Source organism: Eumetopias jubatus, unplaced genomic scaffold (genome assembly GCF_037043125.1).
Source record: "Eumetopias jubatus isolate StellerSeaLion01/CBP00866 unplaced genomic scaffold, mEumJub1_p1.0 scaffold_5, whole genome shotgun sequence".
Taxonomy (NCBI): Eukaryota; Metazoa; Chordata; class Mammalia; order Carnivora; family Otariidae; genus Eumetopias; species Eumetopias jubatus.
The window spans coordinates 115076904-115090061 of NW_028274811.1; the positions used below are offsets into that span (position 1 = coordinate 115076904).

At 38.0% G+C, this 13158-nt stretch overlaps 1 protein-coding gene across 1 annotated transcript in view; it reads right to left on the minus strand.

Annotated features, from left to right (window-relative positions):
* Window positions 1-13158, minus strand: part of NDUFS4 (NADH:ubiquinone oxidoreductase subunit S4) — a 111391-nt gene that overhangs the window by 20728 nt on the left and 77505 nt on the right. Inside the window, exon 4 of the mRNA XM_028106476.2 lies at window positions 316-389. Within this exon, the coding sequence (XP_027962277.1) occupies window positions 316-389 (74 nt within the window). The remainder of the gene's footprint in view (window positions 1-315; window positions 390-13158) is intronic.

The window sequence follows — 13158 nt, forward strand, 5'->3', positions numbered from 1 at the left end:
ACCAAATTTAGTGATTTTGCAGAGGGAGCCATGAACAAGGTAGGAGCAGAAGTAGTTTTACTCCCTGCCTCTACTTCTAATTAGAGCATTTTGGTTTTTACATGTTATGTGGGCATTCCATTTTAGATTTTTTTGGAGGGGGGAGGTGTTCTGATGGTATAAAAAAAAAAATCTAAAACCCACTGGATTAGACACACTACAAGATTTCTTTCAACTCAAATTCTATATTCCTGACTGGTTTTGATTAAGGTCAAGAATATAAAATCCTATCTTGATTTCATTTGTCAAAGCAAAACAAAAACAGACCAAACATACCATTTTTTTCTGCAAAGGCAGCTGCATCTTCTTTAGTACTGAAGGTTAGAACCATGTTGGACAAGGGATCAGCCCTGTAAGAAACAATTTTTTTCCAGGATTTAACATTAAGCTTTGGGTAAAAAAAAATAAAAGCATATTTAAATAAAGTAAAATGTTTAGAAAATAAGTAGCTGCTATAATATCAGATAAGTATACTACTGATGAAATACCTTATTTTAAAACTGTTAAATTTTTGAATATCTTTTCCTGTGTTAAACTGAGATCATTCTAACCTGTACTGTCAAATTAAAAAATTTGTAACTGCAAAGACATTCAGCAATTTTTAGTCCTTAATAAAATCATTTATTCAACTCTTAAAAAAAAAAAAGAAAAATTGAATTAAAAAAAAATCCCAACAGAATTCTCAAATGGACCTTACAAATTCAATATCAAGAAATTTACTGGTGAGTGCAATTGTCAGTACCATCATTACCCCAAAAAATAGATGGCAGTAACATCTAAATGAACCTTCCATCATTACAGACAGTAATTAAGCATAATGGCCCCATGAAAAAATTAAGCTCCAAGAATTAACATCTAATTGAGTTTTTCAATCTAGGATAGTGATAATGTTTACAAGTCTACACAGAACCTTCACAAAATGCACAAAATATCACATAATTTCAGAAACATCACTTTTACTAGTACATTTATAAAAAGGTAGAACACTGTTTGCTACATAGGTACATTCTGTGAAACATCGTTTAGAAATGTGGAAGTAAAAAAGTAAAGAAGATTTAGGAAGTAATATGGATAATGGAAAGATAGGAGATATACACAGGAGAGAATATACAGAAGTAGCCCTCACTGAAATGAAGATCCACAAATTACTGCTACTGAAGTTTTAGTCCTCTACTATGGTTACTGTTCTGGGGCTGCTATGAGATCCCTATAATGATATGTATTCTTACCATACTCCCTCCCCCACCTTGCAAGAAAAAGAGCTTCACATTGGTTAGCTGCATTAGTACCAATAACAAATAATTTTATATTGATCCCTCCTTTTCAAAGCACACATGATTTCTCAATTGATAGTTTATACTGAGAACAGAAATGTCAACATAAATACAATCCAGTAATTTTTTTTCATTTTTTTAAAATTTTATTTATTTGACAGCACAAGCAGGGAGAGCGGCAGGCAGAGGAAGAGGGAAAAGCAGGCTCCCCGCTGAGCAAGGAGCCTAAAGTGGGGCTCAGTCCCAGGACCCCGGGATCATGACCCAAGCCAAAGGTAGAGGCTTAACTGACTAAGCCACCCAGGTGCCCCCAGTATTCTTTTTTTAAAGATTTATTTATTTGAGAGAGGGAATGAACAGAAGGATCAGAGGGAGAGGGAGAGAGAATCTCTAGCAGACTCCCCACTGAACACAGAGCCCGACATAGGGCTGGATCCCACAACCCTGAGATCAGGAGGGAGCTGAAACTCAGAGTCAGATGATTAACTGTGCCACCCAGGAGCCCCTGATCGCGTAATTTGATGAGTGTTGATATTCATGTTAGCTTAGTTGAGAACAGGAAACAAAACAGAAAAACTGTAGGAAAAACTCAGGAGCCAAGAGCTCTATAATCTGCAAAGGTGGTACAGCCTTTATTATTCTCACTTTATTTAGGAAGAATTACATAGGTTGAACAGTAACAACCTGCATCAATAAGCCACCATTTTCCCAGCCACTTCATTTCTATCCTTATCATTCTTCATCTCCTATATTTTGAAGTTCTTTTCTAAGTATGTTGCCACAACCAGCTTTCACCCTTTCTTATCCTTCCCCCAAACTCTACTATACTTTCCTAACTAATCTTTCCTCCTCCTCGACTCCAATCTACCCTTCACCATGTTGCCAGATTAATTTTCCTAAAGTTCAACTCTCAAACTCACTGTCCAACTTTAAAACTTAAAATAGTTTCCATTGTTTACCAAATGAATTTCAAAATCTACACTTTAGCATTCAAGCACTTCTACAATATGATCAGAACCCACTTTCCAGTCTTCTTTTTAATTTTCCCCCTTGGAGGTAACCAACTAGTCAAAGAGATTGCTAAATGTTCCTCTAAATGTAGCCTATACGTTCCCACCAGCTCAATCTGTTCCTTCCACTAGGAATATAGAGAGAGGCCACTATATCAGCATATAGAAGTCCACCCCAACCATCTCTCATGGTTTACAATGAATACCAATCTTTGCCATGAAGTCTTTTACATCTTAACCTCCTCCAACTATAAATAATCTCTTTTCAAACTTTACTAAATATAATTCATACTTATATTTTTAAACTTTATTTGCTCAATTCCCAATTACTGAGGTTCCAATTTGGGTAATGGCAGATTTACCTACCATTAAAATCAGATTTATCGGGGCACCTGGGTGGCTCAGTCGTTAAGCGGCTGCCTTCGGCTCAGGTCATGATCTCAGGGTCCTGGGATTGAGCCCCGCATCGGGCTCCCTGCTCTGTGGGAAGCCTGCTTCTCCCTCTCCCACTCTCCCTGCTTGTGTTCCCTCTCTCGCTGTGTCTCTCTCTGTCAAATAAATAAATGAAATCTTTAAAAAAAAAAAAATCAGATTTATCTGCCTAACAACTATAGATAATAAAAAACAACTGTCTGAAGGGAACAGAGTGACCAAAAGCAGGAATGAAAATGGAGAGGAATCAACTTTTCAAAGAAGGGAACCACAATGGATTAGATCCAGTTGATAGTTTTTCCCCTAAAGGTAAGTTCTGGTCCAGACATTAGGACCATCAAGAACTCAAGCAGAAAGCCACAGTCTCATCAGCACAAGGAATCTGGAGATGGGAGTCTAGGATTGCCAGAGCAGCTGGGAAGTTAGGGGAGGAAACAGTGAAAAGGAGGAATCTGCAGAGGAGGGAACTTCTGAACTGCACACAAATGTGCAAAGGCTCTAAAACAATAGCTGAGAAGGCTGAAAGAACTAAGCAGAGATTTCAGCAGCTGTTTCCTTGCTACCGGGGAGACTGAGTTTGGAGTCCCACAGAATTAGAAGGACTTGGTAAGAACCTTGTGCTTTCCACTGAAACTTCGAAAAGACCATGCCTTTTATTATTTTTTTTCTATTTTAAGTAGGCTCCACGCCCAGCATGGAGCCCAACCTGGGACTTGAACTCATGACCCTGAGATCAAGACCTGAGCTGATATCACAAGTGAGACACTCAAATGAGTCACCCAGGCGCCCCCATGCCTTGTTATCTTTTAACACTATGTTCTAGGACTAAAACCAGGGTAAAACTGAAACAGACCCACCCCAACAAAGCATAAAATAAATCCTCCACAAATTCAAGGTAATCTATTCATAATTTAACTGTCTTCTAGAACAAAACTCCTCACATTACCAGTGTCATTAAGTGGATAGGCAGAAGGATAGAGAATTAATGGAGTGATACTTTGTTCCTTCTCCTTTTTTTCAGAATGAAACTTCTTAATAGAAATTGGCTTGATCAGGGGTTAATTAGCATATTAATATGAAGTCATAGGTTCACCAGAAGATATGTACAAGAGTCTTCATTTTAGGGCGCCTGGGTGGCTCAGTCGTTGAGCATCTGCCTTCGGCTCAGGTCATGGTCCCTGGGTCCTGGTATCGAGCCCCACATCGGGCTCCCTGCTCAGCAGGAAGCCTGCTTCGCCCTCTCCCACTCCCCCTGCTTGTGTTCCCTCTCTCGCTGTGTCTGTCAAATAAAATCTTAAAAAAAAAAAAGAAAAGAAAAGAAAAGAAAAAGCTTCACTTCGGTATTATGCATAATAACCCCAACTGAAATCTGTTACAAAAGGACAACAGGCCCAAAATAGAGTCACTTGTACTTAGCCACACATCAGCAAATCAAGAGTTCACAAGACTTCACTTTAACCTAACTGCAATTTCAATTTCTCTCAGGAATATAACCTTAAACTAGTCAATCTGGAACACCAGTCACAGAGGTGAGATAATCTGCTCTTTCTTTGTCCTTGCCCCCTTTTGCCTTTCATTTTGCACAGCATGTAGAAGCTTCTTTTTGTTTGCTAGATGGACTGCAGCCGGATTCATGAATCACTGAACGAAGCCAATTTGATCTTTAAATTTCTCAGGTGAATTTTGTTTTTAACCAATTTAGTGGCAGCAGTGGGATCTGAAGCAACTTTCTGATGGCATTCAGAGACAGTGAGCAACAGGTGTGGTACCCACAAACCCTTCTGAGTTCTTGGTCTTTTTCACCATTTCCAAGAGCCACGGATAAGTTCCTCTTGATTCTGAACCCACTCTTTGCAGCAATCCCAGTCTAATCGGCAGACCAGTCAGTCCCACGTAGGGAGCTGCTGGTAGTTCACACCACAATTCTGGAATTCTGGTTTAACTGGTGGAAACCCCCAGTCCTTGATTCTGTCCCAAGACCCATGTGGGAACTGTTAGTGGCCGTTGCAGTTTCCCGCTGATGTGGAGCGTCCAGTCCCCGTCTGTTGGTGTTTGCTAGTTCAATCCTTTCCCCACTCCAAGGTACCATGATGGAAACTAGTGGTGGTCCACATAGGACTATCTCATGGCCAGGACACAGTAACATCTCTAGGTTATTGCCAATATATTAAGGTATACATGTTTGTCTTGTGTTGTGTAAAGGTTAATGCTAATGGGGATCCTGGAAGCCAAAAAGCTGCAAAAATTGGTGGGGATATGTTGAGCACTCAAAAGCTGCCAGAGCATTCACCACCTAACTCAAAGATTCCCATGTTAGTATAAGTTGGTTGCAGAATGGGTTAGATTGACACTATATCACTGCCAACCTCAAGAAAATTTCTATGCAATGAGGTACACTGCAAAATCCCCAATGCGGCAGCACATCCCTTTTAGGTATTAGTTTGGCTCTGAGAGACCCAAAGGCTTAGCTTGGGGGAAAAAAAAAAAAGATCCTTAAAGTCTAAAAAGTTAAGCATGCCACCTTCTGGCACACCTGCATATTTTGTCTAAGAACTATAGTCTCAGAAGCTATAAATAGCTACAAAAATGTCAAAATTTTATTAGAGATAACCTAGAATTACAATGTCCATTATGGGAAACATTCCAATTAGATGAGATCATTCATTTAAGAAATGCACTTGAAAACAAGGGTTCCTGAACTGAACAAACAGAATGGGATACGTGTTTTAACTGGTATTCAGAAGCTTGCAAAACACACCAAATTGCTTCATTAAAAAATGAAGGAAAAGGCTAATGAAAAATTAAAGACACAAGAGGTACTTAAAAAAAGACAATAAAACTGACATGATTCCTATTGCTCCACTCTAATCTTCCTTCACCTGAGTATTCAACATTCTACTAATCCTATATCTGAACTGCCTTTCCACTCTGAAGAGACTATTAAAAGGTTACCTTTTATGATAAAATCACCCGAAGCTGTAGGATAACTCACTCCTTGGTCAAACACCAAGCTAAAAACCATAGTTAAAGAATTTCCTAAACCCAAGGAGGATCCCCAAAGTTTTCTGAAGAATTTATTAGAGTCATTATGAGGGCCTGTGCCCCCAGGCTGCCAGATCTTGTCAGTCTGTGCACATGCTGGTGAGACTTGGTGAAGCCCAAAAATGGATGCAGGAAGCAGGACTGTGTAACTCCAAGGACCATATCCAAGATCCTTAACCTTCAACCTCGTCCCTTTGTGGACTAGAAAAGGTCTACAGAACAGCCAACTGATCTTTAAAGCCATTCCTAGAATCTTCCCTGTTCACACTGATTGGTAAATTATTCAAAGATGAATCTGCCACAGACTTTAAGCCCACTTGGAAGTTCTCTTCCTATAGCATTCCGGGACTCCATATAATAAACGAGGTCACACAATTTGGTCTAGCTGCCCTATTTGTAAATGGATTATTTCCTGAGATTAGTGGATTGATAAACAAGCAGAAAACAGGATGGGAGACCACTGACTGAATTTGTGGTCATAGCTGAGCACTTTGAAAGGACTTGGGAACACCACCACAAACAAAAGTCCGCCAAGCTACTGACCTTACAGCTACAATAGCTCCAAGGACAGGCACCTAAAATAATATCTTGGTCCCCCACATCACACCCTCCTAGGGGTACACAATCAAAACGTTGGCCCAAGGTTGATTCTTCATTTGTAATCATCAGCTTCACTGGAAAAAAAGTATCCTCAAAGGTCCTATGCAAATCTGTCAACATCAGTTTCCTCCAGAAATATTAGTAAAAAGCTTTAGCCAACTGAGCAGGTAACCTTAACTTATTCCATCTACTAGAAAAACAACTTAGATCCAACTTCTTTTATAACTAGTGGTTTGTGTATTACTGTGCCTGACTCATGGCAGTAACTTTAAAATAGAAGTTAGAAGTTCTCCGTTACATCTGTCTGTATGTCTACGTGTGTGTCTAAATATGTGTTGCAGATAGATTATTTTTTATCTCTAGATGGTATTGGTAAAATTAATTTGTAAAAGAGCTCTATTTAATTGGTTTAAAGAAAATTAAGCGCTTTTTTGCATCAAGGTATTCCTAAAATTCTCAGATATAAATAGAAACCCAAATGTTTTCATATTCATGTGATCTGGGAAAATATTCAACGTCAAAGCTAATCTAAGTTTGTTGGTTTAATTAAAATAGGTCTTTAGAGTTATCAATAGTGAATATAATGCAGACAACCAACTTTTATTCTACTTGGGTTTAGCAGTCAAATATGTTCACATTATCTCTGTTACAGAACTTGTCAGCAAGAAAAATAACCTAATATGATGAATTTTCATAAGTTATCTAAACATAATTATTGAGAATGAGTGAATTAAAGATTTATTTCAGAGCATGCACATGCACAAGGGGGGGAGGGGCAGAGGGAGAGACAAAAATCCCAAGCACACCCCTCACTGATTGTGAAGCCCTACTTGGGGCTCAATCTCATGATCCTAGGATCATGAATGGAGCCAAAACCAACAGTTGGACCTTTAACTTACTGAGTCACCCAGGTATCCCGAGAACAAATGAATTAAACAGATGTAAGCAGGATAAAAGTTTTTAGATGAATTTTGAAAATAGTTTCCCCAAATCTTTTTGTTAACCTGAATTTTTAAAGTTGTGCTAAATTAAGTGATGGAGGATCATTAAATATATAGATCATTAACAAATAAGATAAAAACCGAAACATTAATTACTGAATATAGGTTTATCTGCTTTTGGCTTCCTTTTACAGAGGAACTAAAAGTATTTGGATCTATTAGTAAACATGTTTTGTGCCTGAAAAATTTTAATTTACTATGAGAAAACATGCATTTCCAGAAATAGTAAAAAGTATTTATGAGTCTGCCAATCCACAGAGTGCTAGAGTAAAACACAATTTATAACTGTTCCACAGAGTGCTAGAGTAAAACACAATTTATAACTGTTTACTTCTTTATTTTCATTAAAAATTAAGATTTTTAGGGGCACTTGTCTGGCTCACTCGGTAGAGCATGCAACATCTTGATCATGACACGTTGGGCATGGAGCCTACTTTATTTTAAGGTTTCTAGAGTTAAAAATTCTAATATATGTAATTAAAGCCACTAAAGTTTGTGGAAAAGGAATCTTTGGACAGGAATATTAGGCATGGTCAAGACTGGCTAAGATCAGAATGAATTTAGGTGAACGTGTTTTATAGTAAGCTAGTATAGGGGCACGTGGGTGGCTCAGTTCATTATTAAGCATCTGACTCTTGATTCTGGCTCAGGTCATGATCTCAGAATCGTGAGATCTAGCCCTGTGTCAGGTTCCACGCTGAGGGTGAAGCCTGCTTAAGATTCTCTGCCTCTGCCCCTCCCCTACTCACACGCACGAAAGAAAAAGGGAGGGAGGGAGGGAGGGAGGGAGGAAGGAAGGAAGGAAGGAAGGAAAGAAAGAAGAAAGGAAGAAAGAGAAAGAAAAAGAGAAGGAAGGAAGGAAAAAAGAAAGAAATTAAGAAAGAAAAGAACGAGAAGGAAGGAAGGAAAGAGAGAGAGAAAAGAGAGGAGAAAAAGAAAGAAAGAAAGAAAGAAAGAAAGAAAGAAAGAAAGAAAGAAAGAAAGAAAGAAAGAAAGAAAGAAAAAAAAAAAGAAAAGAAAGAAAGAAAGAAAGAAAGAAAGAAAGAAAGAAAGAAAGAAAGAAAGAAAGGAAAGTAGTGCTAAATTAGAACGTGGTTTTCTCTCTGTTAAAAGGCCAAAGTTTTCTATACTATTGGTCTGCTTTTGATAAGACTAAAAAATTCTTTTTCCTTTACCTTTTACAGTAACCTGCCTAGAAAACAAAGATTTTATCTTCTCAAAATAATTTCCTATGTCTCATGTTGTTTTTATCAGGTCTCTGATTACTTAAGAACATTGAATCTTCCCTATTAAAACAGCTAAGGTTATTTTTTACAATGATTTAACTTTTTGTATTTGCCTTCCAAGTCTTTAATTGTCACTATGGTTAACTGGATAACGATTGTTTCACAGTAACCTATGATCCTACTTGACCCAGTGTTTTTTAACCTATGATATTTTTGATCAACTTCCCACAAATCAAACTCCAAATAAGTATTTTTGACCTTGAATTAAATTTAGGATTTTCTAGAGGGTCCCTGGAAAATTGGAAAAGATTTATACCCTCTCCTTATAAAAAGAGAGATGTTAAACTAATTAGGCTTATCTGGTATGTTAAATGACAGGAGAAGCATTGTCAAATAAAATAATATTAAGCCTTCTTTATGTTGTATTTATATAGGTATGTATTATAAGTGTTCTAAAAATTATATGAAATTCTTAGAAATCTGATGTCCTCATATGTTATCATTCATAATTCCACTTATTATCTTAAAATGTTGTGTAACAAAAACAACGAAATTCCTTGTCAATTCCATTATAAGGGACTCATGTCAGATCTTTAACCAGACATTTTTAACTCTTTTGTCATTCAGAGAGATGTTTTACTCTGATACTTAAGTGTTACTGCAAAAGTGCTACATTTTCAAGGAGATTCATGGGAAGGATTTTGACAAGTACAGGTTTCTTTTTTTTAAGATTTTTATTTTTTTAAGTAATCTCTATACCCAACATGGGGCTCAAACTTAGAACCCCAAGATCATGAGCTGTATGCTCTACTGACTGAGCCAGCCAGGTGCCATGACTAGTAAAGGTTTCTGATAACTAAAATCATAAAACTGGGTAGGAATTTCCAGAACTATTAGAAAAAACTGGATTCAAGAATACATGACATGGTAGTTGGGGCACATGCGACTCTTAGGACTGTTGAGTTTGAGCCCCATGTTGGGCAAAGAGCCTACTTAAAATAAATAAAGATTTAATAACATGGGACTGAATGAGGAAATTTTAATTTTTATCATTTCTTGTTTGAAATATTGCTGGTTCTTTAATGTTTTGTTTTTCCAGATTTGGCAAAACTTTTTATCTTAAACTATTTATGACTTACAACAATTTGGTGAAGTATGCCTTTGTAAATATGAAATTCTTGAGTATTCTTTTTTTTTTTTCAGTAGGCTCCATGCCCAATGTGCTGCCCAAAGCAGGACTTGAACAACCCTGACATCAATACCTGAGCTGAGATCATGAGTTGGCTGCTTAACCAACTGAGCCACCCAGGCACCCAACAGTATTCTTTTCATAGTAATATAGTTAATTATTTACATAACTTAAATAAAAATCTGTTTTCCTTATAACAAGACACAACTGGAAATACTGGCCATATCACCGAGGCTTTGACTGGAATGGTTTTGCAAGATCTGATGGCCAGTCCCTTAGGAGCTTTTGAGAGTTCAAAGATTCCTTATGAAAAATTCCAGCAAAGCAGTCTTCAAAAAGAGCTTATATGATCAGTCACTATTATCACTGCACTTACATAAACAATCAGGCAGTTTACTGCAAACAAGTTAGTTTTACTGTGATTATCTTTGGTTTAAAAAAAAAAAGTGGAGTTCATTGTAGAGAGTAAGATAATGTTTGCACCTTTTAAATGTTAGATTCTCGTTCTATTAACTATTTTTGAGGTTTTGTTATATGCCTGTAAACTGGACTAGATCCTGAATTTTTCTAGTTTCCTCAAATATCTGGCTACAACTCTCCAAAGTAATATTTTCAATTTCCTCCCACCCTTGGAATCACTAAGAACAAAGACTGCCCTTGAATCTCCTTGGAAGGGGCTATACCAATTCCTCCTCACCACCTAGATGGCAAACTGCAAGGATTAGAACCTCAGGCATATATTTCACAGCTTAAAAAGGCTTTGCTTAACATCTAATCCTGTGAAAACACTGGAAACCTTCAAATCAAATTGAAGAAGAGAAGTGACATTAATGTATGCTATTTCCTCTCAAGACATCAAATCAAGACTTTATACTTTAGCCAAAGCCCTCTCTTTTTGTCATCAAAAACTAATCTATATACTAGAGACCCCTTGGTCCACTTCCCTGTCTTTTGTTAAAAACCTCAAAACTTGGGGAACTTTGCATCCAGGCTCTATATAAAGAAAGGGACACAGGCAAGGGTAACCAGAATAAAACTGCCTGTGTGGTCTACAGACCATTAAAATATTACTGGCTTCCACGTCTGTCACCTTTCCAGTCTGGAGCCACAGATTAAAATGGGAATTTTTGGGAGGCTCAGGATTCACTTCCTTTGGCAGGACTCTACTTCCCTGGTCACCACCACCTGCTATGGATTACCACTTCTGAGGAAGTTGAAACTCAGTTACGTAAGATCACTAAGAAAGCCAGTTGGTGTAAAAAGGTGACTCCTTCCATGGAGTTGTTCTTTGACTTAATTGATTTTGATTGGTTTGAGTCTTGGAGACCATGGTTTTAAAATCCAATCCAAACAATGGGAATTATCTAGCTTATTATAATCATACTAGTCTTCCCTAGCATGCCTTATTCTCTAAGGCTTTAAATGCATATTCGTAGCCTCTACCCACTGAAGCAAATGATCTCCCTAAGACTGAAACATCAAAAAGAATGACCAACTTAAAAATTATGAACCTGAAGCTGGGGTCTGTCAAAGAGATCAAGACCTATGAATACCACACAAAGGATCAACAAAAGCTGTGAGAACTTCAAAGTGCTAGCTGGGAGTAATGCTAATGCCTTAAATTTTAATCATATCTCTCAGTTAAGCTAAGAGTCTAATCCAAATGGGGCGGGGGAAGAATTGTTAAAAAAAAAAAATTAAAATTGGCCTAAAACGGAGTCACTTATGCTAAGCCTCTCATCAACAAAGCAAGACTTCATACCTAACCTAAGTGTAGTTTCAACCTCTCCCAGAAATGTAATCTTAAAACTAGTCAATCCTAGAATTTCCTAGTCAACAATAGTGAGGTAATCCACGCAATAGACCCCTTCTGTCCCCAAGAAAGATGATGTGATCTGTGCTTTCCTTTCTCTACCCCTTCTGCCAATAAAAGTCTTCCATTCTGGGGGTGCCTGGCTGGCTCCAGTCAGTAGAAATGTGACTGACTTTTGATCGTAGGGTTGTTGAGTTCAAATGCCATGCCAGGTGTAGAGACTACCTAAAAATAAAATTAAACAAACAAGCCTAAGTCTTCCATTTTGTATAGTTCTTTAGAGCTCCTTTCTATTAGCTAGATGGGATCCTGCCTGATTCATAAATTGCTGAATAAAGCCAATTTGATCATTAAATTTATTAACAAAACCACCCAAATGCCATCAATAAATAGTACAATGGATGAGTCTTGCATATAGAAGAAAACATTAAAATGTCATGTGACTGAAAGAGTAATTATGACATTTCACAGGCCCTGGGTGGCTCAGTCACTTAAGCATCTGCCTTCAGCTCAAGTCATGATCCCAGGTCCCGGAATCAAGACCTTCCCTACGTTGGGCTCCCTGCTCAGAGGGGAGTCTGCCTCTCCCTCTCCCTCCCCCCTGCTCATGCTCACTCTCTCTCTAATAAATAAAATTTAAAAAAAAAGTAATCATGACATTTCAAACACTGAGTATGGACACCTAAAAAACTGTGCCTATATTTTGCCAAATAAAATATAATTCTATTTATTTTTTTAAAGATTTATATTTATTTGAGAGAGACAGCACGTACAAGTAAGCATGAGTGGAGACAGAGGGAGAAGCAGACTCCCTGCTGAGCAGGGAGCCTAACATGGGGCTCAGTCCCAGGACTCTGGGACCATGACCAGAGCCAAAGGTGGGGGCTGAACCAACTAAGCCACCCAGGTGCCCCTGTAATTCTATTTAAATTGCAGCATGGCAGACGTTTTTAACAAAAACTCTCCCAGGTACTTTGATAAGAAAAGATGTTAAATATCATACTTTTCCAAAATTAGACATAATTAAAATGGATAACCACTTTCAACTGCAGACTGGACACAAAGTGTTCCAGGAGTCTCAACAAGACTGATAATTTTCTAGCTTATCTGGTTATTTTCTCTAGTAGCAGCAGCTTTTTTTTTTTTAAAGATTTTATTTATTTATTTGAGAGAGAGAGAGAGAGAGAGAGCGAGAGAGGGAACACAAGCAGCGGGAGTGGGAGAGGGAGAAGCAGGCTTCCCGCCGAGCAGGGAGCCAGATGCGGGGCTTGATCCTAGGACCCTGGGATCATGACCTGAGCCGAAGGCAGATGCTTAACGACTGAGCCACCCAGGCGCCCCGCAGCAGCTTTTATTCAGCTAGAGGTAGTCCTGCTATTTGAGTTTTATTCCGCCACAGAGATTTAGGTCACTGACTTACTTCATTGGTGCCACAGGATTTAAAACCACTTTATTCCAATGCACTGTAAATTTGTTAATCACAAGATCTCAGGAACTTACAAGTTTCCCTCAAAATAGCTAATTTCTAAATT